Source organism: Labrus mixtus, chromosome 18 (genome assembly GCF_963584025.1).
Source record: "Labrus mixtus chromosome 18, fLabMix1.1, whole genome shotgun sequence".
Taxonomy (NCBI): domain Eukaryota; kingdom Metazoa; phylum Chordata; class Actinopteri; order Labriformes; family Labridae; genus Labrus; species Labrus mixtus.
This window is the reverse complement of record NC_083629.1, coordinates 7337212-7357430: the sequence shown is the minus strand read 5'-3', so window position 1 is coordinate 7357430 and position 20219 is coordinate 7337212. Positions and strand designations below refer to the sequence as shown.

At 42.7% G+C, this 20219-nt stretch overlaps 1 protein-coding gene across 2 annotated transcripts in view; it reads right to left on the bottom strand.

Moving 5' to 3' along the window:
- Positions 1-17708, bottom strand: part of arhgap5 (Rho GTPase activating protein 5) — a 51799-nt gene extending 34091 nt beyond the window's left edge. The window contains exons 1-3 of one of the 2 annotated variants that reach the window (XM_061062616.1): positions 17441-17708; positions 5427-9376; positions 3416-3569 (exon numbers count right to left, since the gene is read on the bottom strand). In XM_061062616.1, coding sequence (XP_060918599.1) covers positions 3416-3569; positions 5427-9161 — 3889 coding nt within the window. In that variant the 5' untranslated portion in view covers positions 9162-9376; positions 17441-17708. The remainder of the gene's footprint in view (positions 1-3415; positions 3570-5426; positions 9377-17440) is intronic. The other variant, XM_061062617.1, reaches the window with a different exon arrangement.
- Between the last annotated feature and the right edge of the window lie 2511 nt (positions 17709-20219).

Below are 20219 nucleotides of genomic sequence, written 5' to 3'. Positions count from 1 at the left end.
CATCCTGTGTCCTGCTGCCCTGCTCAGAGGTCAGCAGTCGTTGGAGACTCAGTATCTTATTTTAGTAGACATAAGCAGAGTGGATCTCTGCAGACAGGAGAGTCTCTGCCTAACGTTTCTTACACTGAAGGAGGGTCTTTCTAACCACCAAGATATTAAAACCAACACCCACAATCACTCACAACTCTCTGCATTCACAAAGCGACCCCACCCTCTAAACTCAAACTATATAATGTTAAACAGGCAGATTGATGAGGCAACCAAGCTCCATGTAAAGACGATCTCAACCTCCTCTCAGAAACAACCTGAATGACATCATCCTGCTGTAAAAGCTCTTAAATTGCCTGAATATGAAACACATTATACAACAGCAGGCTTTTTAAAAAAAAAGCACCAAGATGTTCTCTCTGTACGGTGAGGAATTATATTCCAGGAGAGAAAAAAGCTGTTAAATCCACCAAACAGACCGTCTGGACTTGAGTTTCACGGCATTGCCATGAAATCTCCAATATAGTTCTGTCAGCTGGCAGGCTTCTGTACACACATCCACACACAGAGTGCTTGCATTAATCCGAAATTTGGTTGGCAGCCACGAACAGGATCATGTAGATCCAGCTGAATATCAAAACATATTCGGAAGGGATTTTCAGGACAGGAATTAACAGCCCCAAAACAGAAAGAGCTCAAAGAGAGGAAGAAACGCTACCTTGAAAACAGAAATGATCACTGCTACAAACACTGGTGGGAAAACAGAAGGACATTCTTTTAACTTTTAGCTTATATATTTCCTGCACAAATGGCGTCAGACTGAGGACAAACAAGGAGAGAAAAATAGACTGTGATGGTAAGACGTTCCTACATACATTTAGTCACTTTGGGCACCATTACAAATTAACAGTCCTCAAAACAACATCTGTATACCAATAAGTCATTATCTAACTTCACAAAACACAAAACCAGTCAGATGTTCTGACATGACTAATTATAAAGTTGATTGATTGCTAATTTAAATTCAGACTAACTGACAATAGTCTACAGGTTAAAAAACACAAAGAAAACAGTTCAAATTTAGCTCAATTTATCAAATAATCTGCAGGTAAGCAATGTCATTTAGTTTGCTGAGTGTAGCTAATGTTAGCAACACTAGCACTGTTAGCCTTTGGTCCTCATTGCAGGTTAACGTCCACAAGCCAGTGCATAATGTTGTTGGCCATTGCTCCAGTCGACATGCAAGGTTAATCTGACACAGCCTACATACATTTTTATCTCCATTTTCCAGATGCTCCTGTGAGATGCTATCCGTTTACTGTGCTTGTTTACATCTGGGTAGTAGAGCCAGAAGAGAACGTCCATTAGCCACAGCTACAGCCACCCCTTGCTAATGGAGGGAAGCTGCTTTAGACATATTTGACCAACATTGAGGGCCGACTTGTAAAAATATAGTAATGCATTTAACTTGCTAATAATCTTGGTGCCGTCTAACAAGGGTGCCAATGTTTAATTTTATTTTCAATTTAACGCTCACATCCCTAATATAAATGTTGACTAAAATGTTGAGTTCATGAGGAAGTGTCATCCCCTCTGAACACACAGAAACCCGACAGGAAACGTCACGTCATCAGATATTTAAAGCATTTGACCCGGGGGAAAGTTACTTTGAGGTCTTGAAGAGACACTTTTGCTTCTTGGAGCTCATTCCGAGGCTCTAAATGTGGAAAAGAGCACTGGTCCGTGAGTAAATACATTATGCAACAAGCTCATTCAAGTTGAAGTGTGTTTAAATATTCATTTCAGCGGTCAGAGGGAAACAGTTTGGGTTAGAGGGAAGGTCTTAGCTGTTTATGGCTTGTATGGTTATTTTAGAGCAGTGAGAAACTTGATACTGGTTGTGGGTTTAAATCCCACCACAGCCATTCATGAAGGAAACAAAAATGTGCAGACACGTTTTGGACAAAGTGTGGGCTCTATGGTGTATAAATATCCATCAGACTGATCCATGTCTTCACTGAGGAATCTCAGACTTTGAGGGAGGCTTTCTCTACGACAGCTGGGTAGGAAGCCAGACAAATACCCAGCATGCATCTGTTGCATCTGTACAGAAGTCTAAGCAGGTCACACATCTTGTTTTAAACCATTTTAAATCTAGACTAAAGAGCTTTCTTCTCTCCTAATACAACCACTGACCTTCACTAATCAACCATTTCGATTGTAGTAAACTAGGGGGTAAACTTGCTCCCAAATCTTTTAATTTTAATTTCCAAACTAAAACAGTCAATGTAGGGAGCAACACATGCAGATGGAGAGGCGCAGATGGGTTAGAGGTTAGGTCGCGACCTATGTACGGAGGCTTCAGTCCTCTAAGCAGGCAGACTGGGTTGGAATCCGGCCTGCCACTTGGAGGAGTCTCCTACTCTGTCCACTTTCCTATCCAATAAAAGGCAAAAAGCTCAAAAATAAAACATAAAGAGAAGAATTGGCTAAAATGCAATCTATGAACCTATCGCTCAACTACTAATTTAGCTTTTTCATAAAGGTCTCTCTGATAGATATTCATATGAGAGCAGATAAAAATGTGCTCTTTGATGTCCTCTATAAACTCCACTCTTATTCTCACAAGCCAGTTTCTTGTCAGGCTGTTAACAATGACCAGAACACCAAAGAGGAAATCTTATGCCAGGATATAAGATAACACTTATCTTACAGCCCGGGTTATAGAATCTGATTATCTATAATGGAAACCAACATATAATTGCCATTGCCACAGGAGGTTGATTCATCTTTAGATACTAGTCAGTCACCAGGGACTCCTCAACCTATTATATTATATGTTTTTAAAGGTACCATCTCATTTTCTATTCTTCTTTCTTGAGTAGAGTCGATTAATGTCAGATGCCTACCTGTGTTAATCTCTCTACCGCTGTCCCTCAATCTGTTCTCTGATCTCTGTAATCTTTTCCCATCTTATTCTGTAATCATTCCAGCAGCTCTTTGGCCACACATCAACTACCAACCCAATAGAGCTCATTGAATTGAGATCGACTGGTATTGAGTGCTGGCCTGCTGCAGGCTGACAGACCAGACAAAACATGTTAGACAGGTGACATCAGAGCAAAGCAATGAATGCTCCTTCCTCCAACCACCGAAATATCAACTCCTCCCCCCATCCCTCCCTTCTTCCCTCACTTGTTCAATTACTCATTTGAAAGAACACGAGAGGCATTTTCACACCAGATAACCTCAAAGCGTATGCATGCAAAAACAAACCACCTTCTCCTTGTAGGAGTAACAAAATACCAGAGACACTGGCCGCACCTGAATGCACCAGCAGGACCGAATAAAAGCAACAAAAAACAACAAACTAGAGTGGGATTGGAGACAGAGAAAGAGAGAGAAAGTGATGAAACGCCTGACTCACCCGTGCGCTCGATGTAGTCCACGCATTTCTCGATGAAGAGTGGGATTGGTCGATCCAGGGTCACCAGGCTCTGCAGGGGAACGCCAAAGTAGTTGCTCTCCCAGGTTCTTCGTGTTGGGGGATACAGAGGCTTGGGTGGTTTGGAAGATCTTGGCTGTACGGGGGGATGAGATGAAATATTAGGAACCAAGATAAAAAGGAGCAAAGAGTGATATAAAAGAGAGTGAGTGATATAGAAAATATTATTAAGTAGGAAAATAAGAGAATATGAAGGAGGAGAAAGTAAAAAGAGCAGCAGACAAGAAGTGATTTAAAACAAAAGGCAGATGAAGAAAGGAGGAAAAAATGAGCAAACAGGGAATGGGAAAAAGGGAAGTTAAAAAAGAAAGAAAAGAAGAAATAGTAAACTCAAAGAGGAGGTGGATTAAGAGGAGATAAACAACGATGGAAGGAAAAAATGTTTCAAAGGGAAAACAAAGAGCACGAGGAGTTGGAGAAGAGAGGAGAAAGGAATGAAAGAAGAGAGAGTTGAGAAAAAGACACGAGGGAGAGCAGAGAAGGAGAAGGAGGGAGGATGAATAGAAAGCAAAGCATATCAGAGATGAAGGAGGGGGAGGAGGAGGAGGAGGACAATCGGGAAATAGATCTGAAAGAAAGTTAGTGGGATGAAGGGAAAGAGAGGGAGAAACCAGAGAGAAGTCCATGTGGAGGAAGACAGGAACAAGTATAAGACAACAACAGTTACACAAGACAGAAGCTGGGACGAGTAACGAGGTTCTGAGGTGGCTTTGATTTCCCACACTCCTCTGCTCCTCCAAAGTGTTGTCATGCCTACAGCGGCTCGGGCTCCTCTCTAATTGGACAGGACAGCGACTAAACACCTTCCATTTTGTACCTTGCAGTTCACCTTTCGCTCCCCTCTCTTTTCATCAAACACAGTTTGAATGTTCCAACAATGCCCTGCATTCATAACGCCCATGTAGCACTGGCGGCTGTTTCTATACTGATTTGCACACTCCTATCTGATGCGTGCCTGAGTGCCATCTTGCATAAATATATGTGTTAGTGCACAAAATGCTAAATAGCAGCTCTGCCAACATAATTCAACTATTCAGGTCTACCAACATTATTATCCAAGGGAAATGTTTCCAATAAATGTATCAGTATTTATTTTACTCAATCAACTTTGTTTCTTTTCACAAAGTCAGATTAAGAAAAGGGAAATGTCTTTCATTTTGAACAGCAAGCACTGACTTTAAAAACTGAAGGTAGTTCATTGTGCCATTTAAGACTTTATCTAAATATCTTTATAGTGAATGTATTGGTGTAAATGAAATGACTCCTAATGTGTACTTTCAGCTGCACTCCTTTTTATTTGTGCCTCTGCATTTATTTTTTTGGCTACAGAAAGTGCTAGGACTTTTCTTGGCGCGCATGTCAGGGGCTGACTTGTGCGCTTGCATATAAATATGCTCAGAAAAGTCTCAGAAAAGTTTTAAGAAAGGCATTTTAAAGGATAAGGAGGAATCTTATCACAGCTGCAGCCCCTGTTCTGAGATTATACTGACAGAGCCCTATTGTTTTCAGCAGTGCATATTTTATCAAGCTTTGTATTGATTGTCCGAGGCTACAAAGGCGGGGAGGCTCATAAACCATTTTAGCAGTTGGGACAATAAGTTAATTATCAAATGAGTTCATTCTCAGCTTGAGTTTTGCACCTCTTACAAAGATGTTATTTCACACCAGCCCCCACTATTTGGCTCAAACTCTACTTTGCACAATCTTTCTGGTTTCATACTCTTGCTTATATTTAACGCACTGAAGACTCTTTCAGTCTCGCTTCAAAAAGACACAAGAAAGCTCTTGCTCAGAGTCTTGGTGACAAGTATATCTACGCTGTCTCACTTCTCTACTTTTCTTCCCTGGCTCTATATGGCACATTTGAACCATCTGCTTTCCTAAGAGCAGTTGATAAAAGAGACCTGGCATTAAAACTCTGCTAAAGACTCACCTTCTTGGGTTCCTTTGGTGTCTTGGGCGTCTTCTTTTTCTTCATCTTCTTGTCCTCCTGTTCTGGATCCGATGTGATGGCAGGGTTATCGATCCCACCCTTCCAAGGGTCTGCTGGGGACAGCAGGGGGTCCTCTTCACTGCCCCGATGGGCTCTTCCCTTTTTCTTTTTCTGCGTAGCATGGCCAGACTCCTCACCATCGCTGTCAGAGTGGAACCGTCTTTGGTAGGCCTTCGTCTTGCTGAACAGGATTTTAGAACGATGTTTGTATTTTGATGGCCGCCGTCCAGCCTGAGACTTCCTGTCAAAACCATTCTCTTCCTCTCCACCTCCATGAAGGCTATGTAACCCACCAAAGGAGTTTCTTATTTTGACCAGACGGCTGTGTGCGTCATCAGGAACAGCATATATGTCGTCGTTGTGAAAGCCCCTGGACCTTAGCAAAGTGTCCACTGGGTCTGCATAGTTGTCTGACGCCTCCACGTCCTCGCTGTGTGTCATTGGGCCTCTCTGCATCCTACGGTTGCTCCGCATGCCAGCCTCAATGGTTTTGAGCAGGTTGGGGTCAAGCTTTTTGACATTGGGTTTGGGTAGCACTGGTTTTGGGCGGACAGGTGGAGGCACTTTGTGGTTGCGTTCATGGTCTCCAATTGGTGTACTGTGAACTGGGTATTCATTGCCCTCCAGGTCGATCCGGTACTTGGCCCGCTCACTGGGTGTGGGGAGAAGCTGAACATCATCACCAATTGGACTGTAAGGTGGGGGAGCCTCATTATCATCATCAGACTCAGGGTAGTAGGTGTTGTAGGCTGGGGAATGGCTATGTGGGGACGTGGGGAAGACGTCTTCACTGGCACCAGTAGTGCACTCCCGTGATGAGCTGTCAAACAAGAAGGAACTCTCAATACCCTGCTTTTTCTCAAGCACCTCATTGAAGAACGGTGTGAACACCTCTGTCTGCCGATGATACTGAGAAAGTGAGTAGAGTGCAGTAAATTTTGCAGCAATCTCTGTGGCAATGTGCTCCCCCTCCGTCATTAACTCCTTAATGGCATCATTCTCAAAGAAGTCTGCCTGGCTGTCTGTGATTGCTACCATCTGGACTGGGATAACATCCTGGACTTCAGCCAGGAACGCCCGCAGGGTCGCCATAGAGGCTTTGCGTTTGGCAGAATACACTAAAATGTAGCCATGCACCAGTTCATCTTTGCGAACACCGATAGCAGTGTGATAGGAGAGGACAGTAACCTGGATCCTCCTCCTGCTGTCCCCGATGATCTTGTCCAGTATCAATGTGTTGCTCTGACCTGGCTGCCCTGCACTACAGCAATGTGAGTCCAGGAAAGGCGAGAGGATGAGATCAACACTGAAAGGATCCCAGCACATGGCACACATGACTATCCTAAGGTCCGTCTCTGACATGTCTTTGATAGAGGGCAATGGGGCCAAAACATCAAAGTTATGCTTTAGCCCCTCCAGCACTGCTCGAAGACCTTGCTTTATCTGAAACTCAGTGAATTTACGTGGAAAGGCTCCGGAGGGGATGTCGACAAAGGTACATTGCAGCTTGTTTGCCAGCTGTTGGCCCTGGTGCCTCAGGATGGGTATGTTTTTGCAAACACTGTCCCTTTGATTAGCCAGGATAAGAATGAAGGGTAGTGGCTGAGCAAACCTATCTCTCCTACTCTGTGCTATCTCTGCTCTGATCCTGCCTATGCAGTCTCCAATACAGTTGAGGCTCTCTATGGAATTAAACACACAAAAGCAGCCATGTGGCTTAAAACTGTTGACCCAGGTGTGGCTGAAGAGGAGTGTAGAGTTGACATCCACAGGAAGAAGCTCCAGTTCATATATTTTACCATCCAGGGTGTACTCATCATCTGTGGACTGAGCTCGGATCTCATTGGCTAGTTCCTGTGAGAGACCCTCCCTTCCCAGGAGGCAGAGGTTGATCTTATCAATGTTGGCACTGTTATAATAGAGATTAGAGCGTCCGTGGTCAAGCTGTACCAGCCTGTTGGCTAAAACCTGCTCCACTTTCATATCCACACAGTTCTGCCCACTCAGGCATGTCTCCTTTGTAGGGTGGTAAACAAATCCAATGTGTTTGAGGAGGAGTGATTCTCTATCTGGGGCAAGTTTCTGCAGCGCCCTGTATCTGGGTTCCTCATTTAGCACACTGTGGATTTCGCTCATCTTGTCGCAGCTGGGGGTGGCATTCAGGTCCAAGTCATAGAATAGCTCGGCATGCTCAAAAAGCATTTCCTGAAAATCCTCTTTGGCCCTTTCAACTATTTCCTGCTGGTGTCTACAATAAACATCCCTCCTATCTGATTCTGTGATGTACTTGTAGGCCTCGTCCTCCATGACAAAGCACATGACTTCCTCCCAAGGCTGCCCCGCACTGATAAAATGAACCCTCTCCAGCGTCTTCTTGAACCTCTCTTTCATCTCCCCCCGTCTCTTTTCGGACAGCAGGTGCTGGACGTGGTTGTGGTAAATTCTCTCGCCATCAGGTGTATCGAGGAGGTCAAAGGGTATCCTGCGGTCACTGATGTCAATGTGGTCAGTCTCATCCCACGGTGTTTGTTCCAGAATCACAAACCAGTACTGAAAATCTGGTCGGTTCCGTATGACACTCTGTGCCTCAGGCCATGAGAGGGGTTCCACCTCCTCCAGGTTATTGAGGAGGTTGTTAAGGGTTTTGGGGAGTGTTGTCAGGTACTCCTCCCTTCTCCTCTTGATGTGCTCCTGCTTCAATTGACTTATGTGCTTTGTGAACATGTTACGTGCTTTCCTGGAGCCCTCCAAGGTGATGAAGTCATCATAGTCTGGTTGGCCTTTCATATTGTTGACAACACCTTTCCATGTGGTGTGGTAATCTCTGACCGAGTGAACCATCAATTTTTCAAATCTATCCGACACTGAGGCAACAAGCTGCCGTTGGATTTTATAGGCCTCCAGGTATGGCACAGTTTTTGGCTTCCCCCTCGTTTTATCCAACTGCTGGATGAGGGCATTGAAGCAGAGCTCTGCATTGACATTGGAGCGTGCTGACGTCTCAATTAGCAACAGGTTTTTCTTGCTGGCAACAAAAGCCTGCAGGTCCCTCAGGTGCTGGTCTACACACTCATCACATTTTGTGGCAGCAACAACAATAGGCTTCTTCGTCTTAACTATTTGGGAGTAGAGGCTGTTGATGAACTTCATTTGGTCATCAAACTTCCTATTACAACCTTTGCTAACATCGATGCAAAGCAAAAACCCATCAATGTTCAGCTTCCCATCAGGCATCTGTTTCTGGTCAAAGTCCTGCTCCAGGCCCAGCTGATCGGTGCAGATGTACATCAGCTTCTCTGCCGATTGGAGCTTAGTAGCTGCTGCCCTTTTGGTGTAGGGCTGCAAATTTGTACTCCGATGCGGAAGGAACGTCTGGTCATCAATGAACTCTGTTTGTTCAATGACTTGGATTTTACAGTCCAGCCCATCGTCCCCTCTATGGGACACATCCCCCCAGTAAAGGAAGTGGTCATTGTTTACCACACGTCCCCCAAAGTCTATTGTGCTCAGCACTGAGGTGTGCTCTGTGTAATAACCATCCGCATTAGGACGCACATATCTGTTACATAGGCAGGACTTGCCTACGCCACAATTTCCCTTCTCTTTCTCCGTCCCCGAGAGGCCGACCACACTGACAGCGAATGTCGGGGGCCGTGCATCCTTGTTTTTGGCCATTATATCCCCCCTCTCATCGCTAACTTGGTCACTTCCAGGAAAAGGGTCAAGAGATCATTCCAGTTCTGCTTGTCAGTGGTACAGAGGAACTTTCATCCTGATTTCTTTGCTGGTAGTGATGTGTCCCACTCCAACTCTTAGTTGCTCTATCAGTTTCTATCCTGTGTCCTCTTCTGGCTGGGATAGAACAGCCGGCTTCTCCTTTTATCAGCTACCTGCGAGACACAGAGTTTACAATTAGGTGTTGATAAAGGCCAAACAAACAAATACAAATTAGCGTTCAATCATCCTCGGAAAACTTCAGTCTTCTAATCACGAGAAACAAGATTCATGTTTTGTTTCTGTTTCTATCCCTCTAGCATTCAGTCACTCACACCAAGCAGTGCAGTGACTTCAAACAACAAATCAAACATGTTGATCTGGCATTACACAAAGTCAGACAATAAGCCACAGGTAAACATTATCACTGATGTGCAGGGCAAAATTATCCCCCATAAATAGTTAAAAGCCTACTAAAGAGGTTTTGATTTGACCTCTATGTACTAGAAAAATTGTGACTGTCTTCAAACACAATTATAATAGTATACACAATAAAAATATGAAGACATTATTTTTGCAGAATCAACTCTTTTTTAACTGCAATATCAAAATGGTATTTAAAAATGACAAAAACACAAGTATGGTAGTACAACTTATGTAAGAGAGAGGGAGAGTAATTCAATCATAGATCATGCTCGGCAATGTCACTTCTCCCCTCACAGAGAAAAATAAGTGCTTTCAACCAATTTGTGCCGAGGCAGGATAAAAATGGCATGCAACTCGAGCCCTTTGACAGCCACTGACCTAGAAATGATTTGCTCCGCTGTGAGAATAAAACAGAGAAAATAAATCAGTTCACAGATTTGTTATCACTGTTGGCGCATCCTACGGCTACATGATTAGGGCTAAACATATAATCCTGATTATTTTGCATGCCATTCTCCTAATATATTAACTGGTCTTGAGTATTTGTGGAAGGATTTGTTTTGCTGCTTTCCCTTTGTGTATTCAACATTAACAACCAGAGGAAATTAAATGTTTAACGATTCCGAAATTAGAGATTGTAGAGACTAATAATGTGTGAAAAATAAATGAGGCAAATGCATCTGATTGACTGAGCCTTTCTGTATCATCCGGGATTGCAACAGTCAAATCAGCATGAAGCCGTCCATGACTCAACTAGAGGCTGATAGCTGCCGAGAGAATTGCAGTCATTGTTGTGTTTTACAGTGCGATGGCAATCTGCCAGTGAATTTGCCTGCGTGAGCTGGAACTGCTAGCTGCAGCATGGAGGCATGCTGAGCCTGAGAAACTGCACCAGAGCAGGAATTCGGTTCACTGAGTCGAAGCAATAAGGTTTCCCCTGACTGTTTATAGAGGCCAAGGTGATGATGTCACCTGTGTGGCTGTTTTGTGAAAGCAAAGATATAACAGATCTACTGTACGGCTACTTGAAGAATTAAACAATGATTGTGGAAATGTATTCATCTTTCCAAACCACAGACAATAAATGGATGTGTCTCACTGAATACAATTAAATTTATAACGTCAAATACAATTTAAAACAATAACCACGATGTAAAGCTTGTTCATCAAGGCTTTCAGACAGCAATGGATCCAAATTAGGCCAAATTAATGTGTTCAATTCACTAGGACCTGCCAGATTTTACAACAATCTTTCCTCAGGTTAAAGGAGCAAGTATATCGGACATGCTTACAGCGACAAACACAGCCTTGTGCTGTTTTACAGTCCACTCTGCACAGTTCAAAGAAACCAAGTAGCCGACAGTTTGCAGGGTGGGGGCTAGTTACAGCAGCATTATCACTATAACATGTAAACGAATAGATAGTTAGTAGAAATTGAAGTGTAAACTGGTATTGGCATGTCACACAGTTTTATACATATATATATATATATATATATATATATCGCATAACTTTGGATTTTTCAGTCTCACAAGGAAAGCAACATTTTCCACAACAGAGACTTCAAGAAAGCAGCGAGTCTTCTAGTTCTGTTCCAGTTCTCTTGCAGAGTCAAACAGGGATGATGGTATCTCCTAAAGTTCAGTTGCAGGCTCCTAAAAAGCTTTACTGTGTTTTTTTTTCTTTTAATGTCTGCAGACATGCTGATATAATCAGGGCTGGAGAGAAAAATAAACCAATAAACTCACAGATCGTGTTGTGGTTTTTAATCCCGGAAGTTTGGATGCTTAATCAATTATTAATCAATAACTAAAACTACACAACAACACCTTACATTTCATAGAGAAACACACACTTGTGCATAAATGGCGAGTAAACTTCATTTTGCTGAATTACCACGAGGAAGTGTGCCTTAAATGTGAAGTCAGCTGATCTAAGGTTTGGGCCAGGAGCTCCTTGTCCTTCAAACACACCCTGATGATTAAATGATGTCAGAGGGCAAACAAACCAGCAGGTCTGTCAGGTTTACAAATCGAGCCAATCCCCCTCACAATGGCCTCCGTGCTGCTATTTGAGCCGCACCTGACTGTGGAAGGCAGACAGAGAGACATATCTGAGCTTATAAAGCACATGTGCACATACATTTAGGGGCGGTGCAAACGCCTGCAAACAAAGAGATTCATGCCTCGATGACAGAGCTATCAACTCCTCCACTCACTGCTCAATGGCTCACTGATTGTTATGTTGGTGTTGTTAATTAATTTAGACATCTTATTGGCTAAGTGAAGGTAGTAAATCACTGCCTTCGTCTGACCAACAGCAACAAACAATCCTTCATATTACATTTGATTAAATGTATGATAAAAAAAAAGGTGCTAAATGGGCTCAAAAGACACTGCAACTAGGAACATTTGTAATATGTACTTGGCAAAAGACTAAAACAACCAAGTACAAGTGAAATCTTTTAATTCCCTGTTGAAACTAATGACAAATTAAAGCCCTACGTTCCCCTGTGACTTCCATCAACATCGGGTGTGTTAAGATTATTCTCTAAAATCCAAATTCCCGTCACCTCTGCTGTCAACAATTTCAATACTTTGATACTCTTCAATACCACGTTTTAAAACGATGCAAGCTCAGATTATTTTAATGGCGGATAGTATCAAAAAATACCCAAAGGTTAAAACACTTCAGATCTTCTGTCGCGAGCAAAAGCAAGAGAACGCAGTCTTAATTGCACAAAAAAAAACATTGGGAACGTTCATGTATTTGTGCAATTTGGAAAGCGTGCAGGAGATTGCTAAAAAAAAAACAATAAATCACCCAACAGTGGTATCGTAGGACTTCTTTCTTTGTTGCCATGTGAATCACAGTTTAACAAGCATCATATAGAAGTTTAAAATTCTTAAATCATGACAATCCTTGGACATGCAGGGCTGATTTAACTCTCATTACTTGTGATGTTTATATATGGAGAGAGGGATGGTAGTGTTGCAGATAATTGGCTGTAAACACCTTGATGAAGCCTGAGCTGTGTTCCTATTACTGCAGTCAGCCAGCACTACAACCCAAACTGCATTTGTGCTGCACTAATAGCTAAAAGTGGCCTTGTGCATCATGATAAGTGTATTCACTGTGAGGCTGCAGGGGGATTAAGGTATCACTTGGCAGGCTGGTTTTAGAGATGACTAAATGCTGTTAAGCCCTCAAACACAGCAGAACACACTGCCAATAATGGCGGACCTGTTAAAGGATTTTTAAGGTAAAAAAATATATACTTGATTCTGTTTTTCTTTCTAGTCCAAATCACAAAGCAAAGCTCTAAATGAGGAGAGCAGCCCGTCAGCTGCAAATGAGGCGCCACAGGCTCATTATGTTTCCCCAAAAGCAAATCTGATCCAGAGAACAGACAACTCTCCTCCCACAGGAAGAGATGAATCAAAACCTGTGAGCAAAATCCAAACTGCCTTCAAATAAGCAACGCCTGAGCTCTTTGGTCAGAGAGAAATGGACTCCCCAAACATCACATCTTTTCATCTCTCCTCTTAGAGTAAATCATGAAGACGCAGCCAGAGCTGTGGCAGTTCACTCCCCCCACTTCACAGGAACTCAGGGCGGACACTGCCCACCATTACCTGTCACGGCCATCTTTATAGCTACTCATCTAGAAGAGTTGCATTAGGCCAGCTGATAGCATTGAGGCATTCTTCAGAGGAAACCCACCTGGTTGCCCTGGAGAGTGCAGCCATTTTAAAATTGAGACACTTTTGTTGCTGGTCCAAGTAGAAAATGTCAGCACAGGTTTACAAACTTACTCTGGGCAAGGTAAATGTTGTCACATGTACAGAGAGGACAGACTCGCCTGCCCTTTGTGTGACACCACAGAGAGAGCAGCAGTGTTAAAAAGCTCCTCAAGGTGTTCAGCACTTGTTTTAAGACAGGACCAAACGTCCTGCCTCTCCTCTCTCCTGTGATCAGTGAGGATCTGTGAAGAGGGACATCGATGAGCGGAACGTTTGACTTAAAGCTGAATAATCTTCCAACTCTTTGTGACCAAAGGAAAACGCTTTCAGTGCAGAATTGACACTTCATGTTTATAGTTCAATGCAGAGAATTTCAGAAACATGCAACATGGAAAAACACTTTGCCACACTAACAGCTAGCGAGCTAACTATTAGAGGGTGGATCGCGAATAACTGCAGATACTGAGAGATATGTCAGCAAGGCAAGTGAACAGGATCGTTAATGCTGCCACTTGTGAGTTCTTTCTCTGCAAAAGTGTGGAAAACCTTTCAAAAATAATGCAATAAAGTTTTGAATAGTGCACAAAGTTCACTATATGAGCTGTCAGAAGAGCTATGTTTCAAGGCAATACAACCAAACAATAGCTACTATAAATTATAAGTTATAAATGCTTTAAACCGTAGCTCCAGCTAGACTTCCTGTTGATGTGTTTTTACAGCTAAGAAAAGTATATTTTTGATTCACTCTGAAATTGCTTTAAACGTTTTTTAGCATCCAGTAAATAATGCTCCATCATATTAAACTCCAGTAACTTGTCAAACGCACCGGGCTGACGCTTCTTCTTGGAAAATAGTTTCCTATAAAAACCCTCCAATGAAAGATTACAATATTTTAAAAGTTGTTGATCTTTTAGACTTTCTAAACACACTTAAATCTGATTTTTAATGTGTGAAGATGTTGCAGAGTGACGTTCCTTCCAGTGTCGAGTCCAGACCTGAAGCTGAGCGTGTCTCACTTTCCTTTCCAGGTGTGTTGATGACGCAAGTATGAAGCCGTTCTTACACATGCACTCCTGAAAATTTCTAGAGAATTCCAGGAGGACTTCCAATGAATTCCTCATGATCTGTTTGTTCACTCGTGCACCTCACAGCAGGAGACTGTCACTGTCAAAGAGGAGGAGGGGGGGGGGGGTCTCCTGAGGCAAGATATAACGAAAAAAGAATGATGTGGAAGTGGCCGACGAAGCAACACTGTCCGCTAGGATGCTGTGAAGACAATATTTGTCTTTCTATCAATGCTACATGTAGTTGAAGAGAATCACAATGTGAACTAAAGAGTGGAGAAGAACATACTGGAGAACAGGAAACATGCAGCAGCAGGTTCATTAGAGCACGGAGATGGTAGAGGTGGCGTGCCGTGATCACAGGGAATAAACGTCACCACCCTCTCCCACTCGCTCCAGGTGAATTCTCCTGATTATATCCTGCTGCGTTCTCATATCAGCTCACTCTGACTTTCTGCAGAATAAATACGAGGAGGCTGGAGGAGAAACTCCGGTTGATGTCGGAGAGAAACATTCAGCTGTTTGCGTTCATACATGAAGCTGTACCCCGAAAACCTCAGGAGTTTTGTGCAAAGTGTGAACAAGGCTTCAGTTTGGAGGCTGACTGACACGATCAACGAGGCCATTACTCTGAACTGGGCTTGTTGTACCAAAACCCTAAGGTGGTAGTTTCAGGCTGATGTTGATATTGAATGCTTCCCATCATATTAGCATATGCCAATACTAATAAACATCTCTACTTGTCTTAAAGCAGATTCAGCTAAAGCTCTCCTGACATGCCTGCCCATAACAATACTGATATCAATCAAACTGATATGAAGGTGAGTCAGCTCGTCAAACGGGCATGAGAGTACAAGTTAAACCCTCTTAACACATTCACAAGAAAAGGAAACCTTTAAGGAACAACCACCATGGTTACTAAAATAGATTCTCTCATCTTACATTTGTTACCTCAAGAACAAAAGCTGATGGAAATATCTAAATAAATTAAATGTATCTGGTCAAGAACTCAGTTTCAAACTAAACTAAATAGCTGAGGAAACACGCCTACAAAGATTAAGATCGTGTTGATTTACTGAGATACGTTAAGTTCACTTAGAAAATGCTTTTATCTCGGAGACATCTGTGATTAGACTTGTCATCGGGATGATTAAAGTTTGATTGTATCTTCAGCTTTTGTACATGTAAACATTAATTATGCTCTCATAATTGCTGCATCCATGTTTTCCTCTGCTCCATTTCAACCATCATTATTCAATCTTCTGTTTGTTCACGAGTTTTAAACATCAGAAGCTTCAAATAAAGGGTAACATACAAATCACAAGTCACTCATCAAGGACAGATCGGAAAGAAACCGCCTCATAACACCGTACAAATTACAGTGAGCCCAAAATCAATATGCAATATTCAAACTCAAACACAGCTTTTGACCTCAAGAGGTCATCACTCTCATCAGCCATGTGAAGCTCAACATGAAATCGAGTCAGGGTTCGGGTTGTCACAATGTCAGAAATGTAAACGTCGATACGATCCTACTAAAAATCAAACGATATCGATAGCCGTTTTGTTACCATAGCAACACCAACCGAAGTCCTGGGCAGCAAATATTGGGTCATTTCTTGGTTTGCTGCAGACATATTTGTGCATTTTAGACAGTGAGAAGTAGTTTGCTGGCAATCTTTGAAGGGATTCATTCCTCTCCGACTGTCTTGTAATGTTTTAAAGCTTTGGAACTTTTCAATATTCGATCATCGATTTGGTTTACCCGACCAAACTGTGCTGAACGAAACCTGACCTCTTTGTGGAAATGGGGCTTTATAATAGTTTCTTCAGGCTTTCATTGTTGTTGACATTGGGGAGCTTTCAGACAAATCTCCAAATCAGAAACTTGTTTTTCTGATCATTCAAAGCCACATGCATTGCAAACTAATGACAGGACGTAAGGATTCAGACATGTTCATTTCTGTAGGACACTTGCAGGACTGCACAGAGGCAGGAGGATGCTCTTGAGATAAAAGCCGGACTATCCCTTTAAACACAGAGTGGGTAAATGGCATGCAGAGCTGCAGCAGCAGGACAACACACAGACTACCAGACACAGAATAAACAAAAGTTAATAAGCTGCTAATGACAAACGTGGCCACAACTTGTTATCATAGCTTTGATTTTTTTTGGGGGGTGGGGGCTGTTAATGTGGGAACATTTGATTAATCAGACCCTCCATCCATCCCCAATGCTAGTGTAAGCGATTAGCAGGACATTCATGTTAAAAACAGGGAGTCCATAACTTCAACACGAAGCTAGAAAATATTAAGAGATATCAACGTTGCACTATCAATACAGACCCTCTGAACTCGGTACAGTCGTAAAGGTGGGAGGGTTTTTCATTTCTATCCAAAGTGATTTTTAAGATTTTCTCCCTGTTACATTTTATTAAAAGCAACTGAAAAAAGGGGGGTGTCACGTTAAATTTCGAACCCTAAGAAAAAAGGGGCCCATCCGGGTAATGAGAGACTTATTGGAGTTAACGATACGAGTTTGTTTGATGTTGAAATTAAACCAACACGTCAACGTTAATGCGTCAACTCTCCGGAGCTAATAGTCGTAACCACAGGATTTGATACGGCGGGTTATATCTCCTCCTGGAGGGAAGAAGACCAAACCCGGCCCGGCCTGGCTTGTCTTTGCCCTGATAAAAGCAGGGGAGAGAAAAGAACCCACCTTTCCAATCCCGATGAGCTAACACTAGCTAGTATTTTAGCATCGCATGCCAAGAGGGTGAGGATAGTTAGCTCGCTAGTGTTAGCAACAGCGAACCCAGGCTAACGCTGGATGCGTTATAAAAGCTCAACCCGGGTTATTCTAGCAGCCAACATTCACATTACCGTGTCAGTTCCCTTTAACCCGTGATAGCGCTATCGTGGGGCAAGTGTCCGCCCGCAGAACAGAGTGCTAGCTCAAGCTAAAGAAGTCCTAAATCCCAGTCCAGATACATTCCCCTACCCACCTATTAACATGGTCGCTCCCAGATCCACATACCACGGAAAAGAGGAGAAAGCATTCCCACATTACAAGGCAAAAAAACTCATTTTACAATCCAAAATCAGCTCTCAAAGGTGCCCTCCGAGAAAATCCGAAGTTGTCTTTAGTTGAAGGTTTAGTCCCCTGTAGTTCCAGACGGCCGGGTCGACAGTATTTTACTGTATTTTGCTCTCGTTAGTGTGGTATGCGCTGTAAGCCGAAACCTGCGTCTCTCCGCTCCCTCCCCTCAGCAGCACTGCCAGGCAGTAATGGCGACTATCTCGCTCTCTCTCTCTACACTCTGAGTCTATGTCGCTCTCCCTTTCCATTCAGCCCCTCTCTCTCTCTCTCTCTCTCCTCTCTCTCTCTTCAAATGTTGGTTCAACTTTAAACTGGGGTTGTCATGATACTTTGATATCGTACTAGTTATAATAAAACGATTTCGATACCACACAAGTAAAAAAATGAATTCTAGGCATCCAACATGGGCAGTTTTTTAAATTTTGAATTGTCAAAAGTTGCAATTAAAATCCTGTACAGTGTCTAAATAGCAATAAAAACAACAATAATAGTCGTAATAATAATATATCTGTGTATATAGAACCTTAAAACAAGTGTTTACTCAGTGATTTGATAAAAAATAGCACAACAAAATGTCACTCATATCAAGGAAATATACCAAAAATATAGGTGTTCATTGATCTGCCAAATACTTTTCAATAAAGCATTCTCTGATTATTTTTACATCAAAAATAATCGTATTCCTACGGTGGCCCTGAAGTGCAAAGCACAACAGCAGCTCCAGGCAGAGATAAGTTAATGGAGGAAGCGGAGCAGGAGGATCGAAAATATCATGATGTGTTGCCCAAATCGTGACAAAATATTCTCTGATAGTAGAGACTAAGTCTGAATCACTGGTTGCACTCAAGTTAATGTCGTTGTGTTTTCTTTTTTCTTGTGTGTTTTGTGATGCTTCAGAAGTGGACCTCAGCTCATCTCTTGCATTGTGTAGATACTACATCATCTCATTCAGCGGTAAGTAAACTCACAGTATAAACTCCTGGTGACGCACTTTGAGTGTGAGCTAGAGCATGCGAGAGGTAGCGAGCAGGGAGACAGGGAAGCGCGTGATTGGTTCATCAGATTGGTACCTCGTGGCAGACATTGGTCAAAGTTTTTACAGGCTTACATTAAGGCTACAGAGGATTGATTTTCTTTGTTCCTTTTTCAGAGAACATGAGTTATTAATTTCTGTCAGGACCTAAAGACAATTTAAACCAGAATCTTAAAAAGTGGATCTGGAGGAAATTACCAACCCTGCCTTTAGAGCATATTTTGTTCAAAATGAATATGAAGATCCATGTTATCATCATGATGGAGTCTAAGACAGTTCAGAGGAGACTTGTGCTTGATTTCCAAACTTGATTTCTGTGAAGGTTTCTCCAGATGTTCCTCTCCATGTTTCTAAATAAGTCGGTTAAAACAGCGTTTTGTTTTGTTGATGCAGTCTCCGTGTTGACAGTAATGAAAAGAAAACCCTGCAGCCTCTCTTAGATAACGGCAGGCCGTGGGTGCACAAAGGAGTCCTCGGTGAAATCTCTCATTTATATTTCAGTTGTTCAGGGCTCGGATCAATATGGGCCGCTGGTTCCAGAGGATTCCCTTGAGTGCGCTGCTGTGTTAATGAGACTCAGAGCTCAGAGAGGAGACTCTGATGAGAGGGAGCAGCCTCTGTGGAGACGGGACAGAAAATCTAAAATTAACTGACCACAAACTGAGATTAAAAGACATTTATGTTAGATTGGCTGAATTTTAAACGTTTGTATTAAAAATAACTCTTAAGCTGCCCTTCTTCCCGAGAAGCAAATAACAGTTAAAGGTGATGTTTGTTGTTCTGATGTTTTTCCTCGTCTACCTCAGAATAAAACCCTGCAGCTTTTTTCAATCTGATATCACTAAAAGCGTTTCTGCGACTTAACAAGGATGATTTATTGTCTGGGTCAGAGTTGGAAGCTTTTTGTGGAGCGGCCATCTTGCACTGATGATGTTACACAACCCCACAGAGACAAATCCATCAGAGAGGAGGAAACACAGAGAGCCATTTGTGGGACAGAAACCTTCATGAAACGAGGCATGTGGAACAATATACTAAAAAATACAAATGCATGCAGGTTACCGGTCTGCGCAATGTGTCCTGCTGTGTTTTTGGCTACTAATACGAGTGAGTTATGCGACATCATTAAACAATTATTCTGCTGAAGACAAAGTGGTGGGTTTGATGTATTTTCACCAACAAATTAAGTTATTAATTCATTGCAATGTATTCATTGAAATGTCGTAAATAAACGCACAGTTAGAAGTTTGAGGTTGTGTGTGCGTGTGTGTTATTTGAGCACTGTGTGTGGTGCAGTCAGTCGCTGCTGGCGGGGCGGGGCGGGGGGGGGGGGGGGGGGGTGACCCCCTGCTGCAGGCGCTGCACCATCAGCACCTCCTCATGGAATCTGCAGATTTTTCACTTCCCGTCAGCCTTTCATGTTTCACACCTTTCTGGTTTGTAAAATCCTGACAGGACATTTTATTTTCTTCTCTCCTCAGCGAGCATTCAGATCTTTCACTTCTCTCCGAGTCCTTCGAGTTTGTGCCCTCGCCGTCTTTGACCTCTGCTGACGAGGGTTTTCTGACGTGGCGGCGTCTCACACAAGCTGCAGCAGGAGCAGGAGGTTCAGCTGGAGCTCAAAGCTCCTGTGAGGAACCTTCATTCTCTG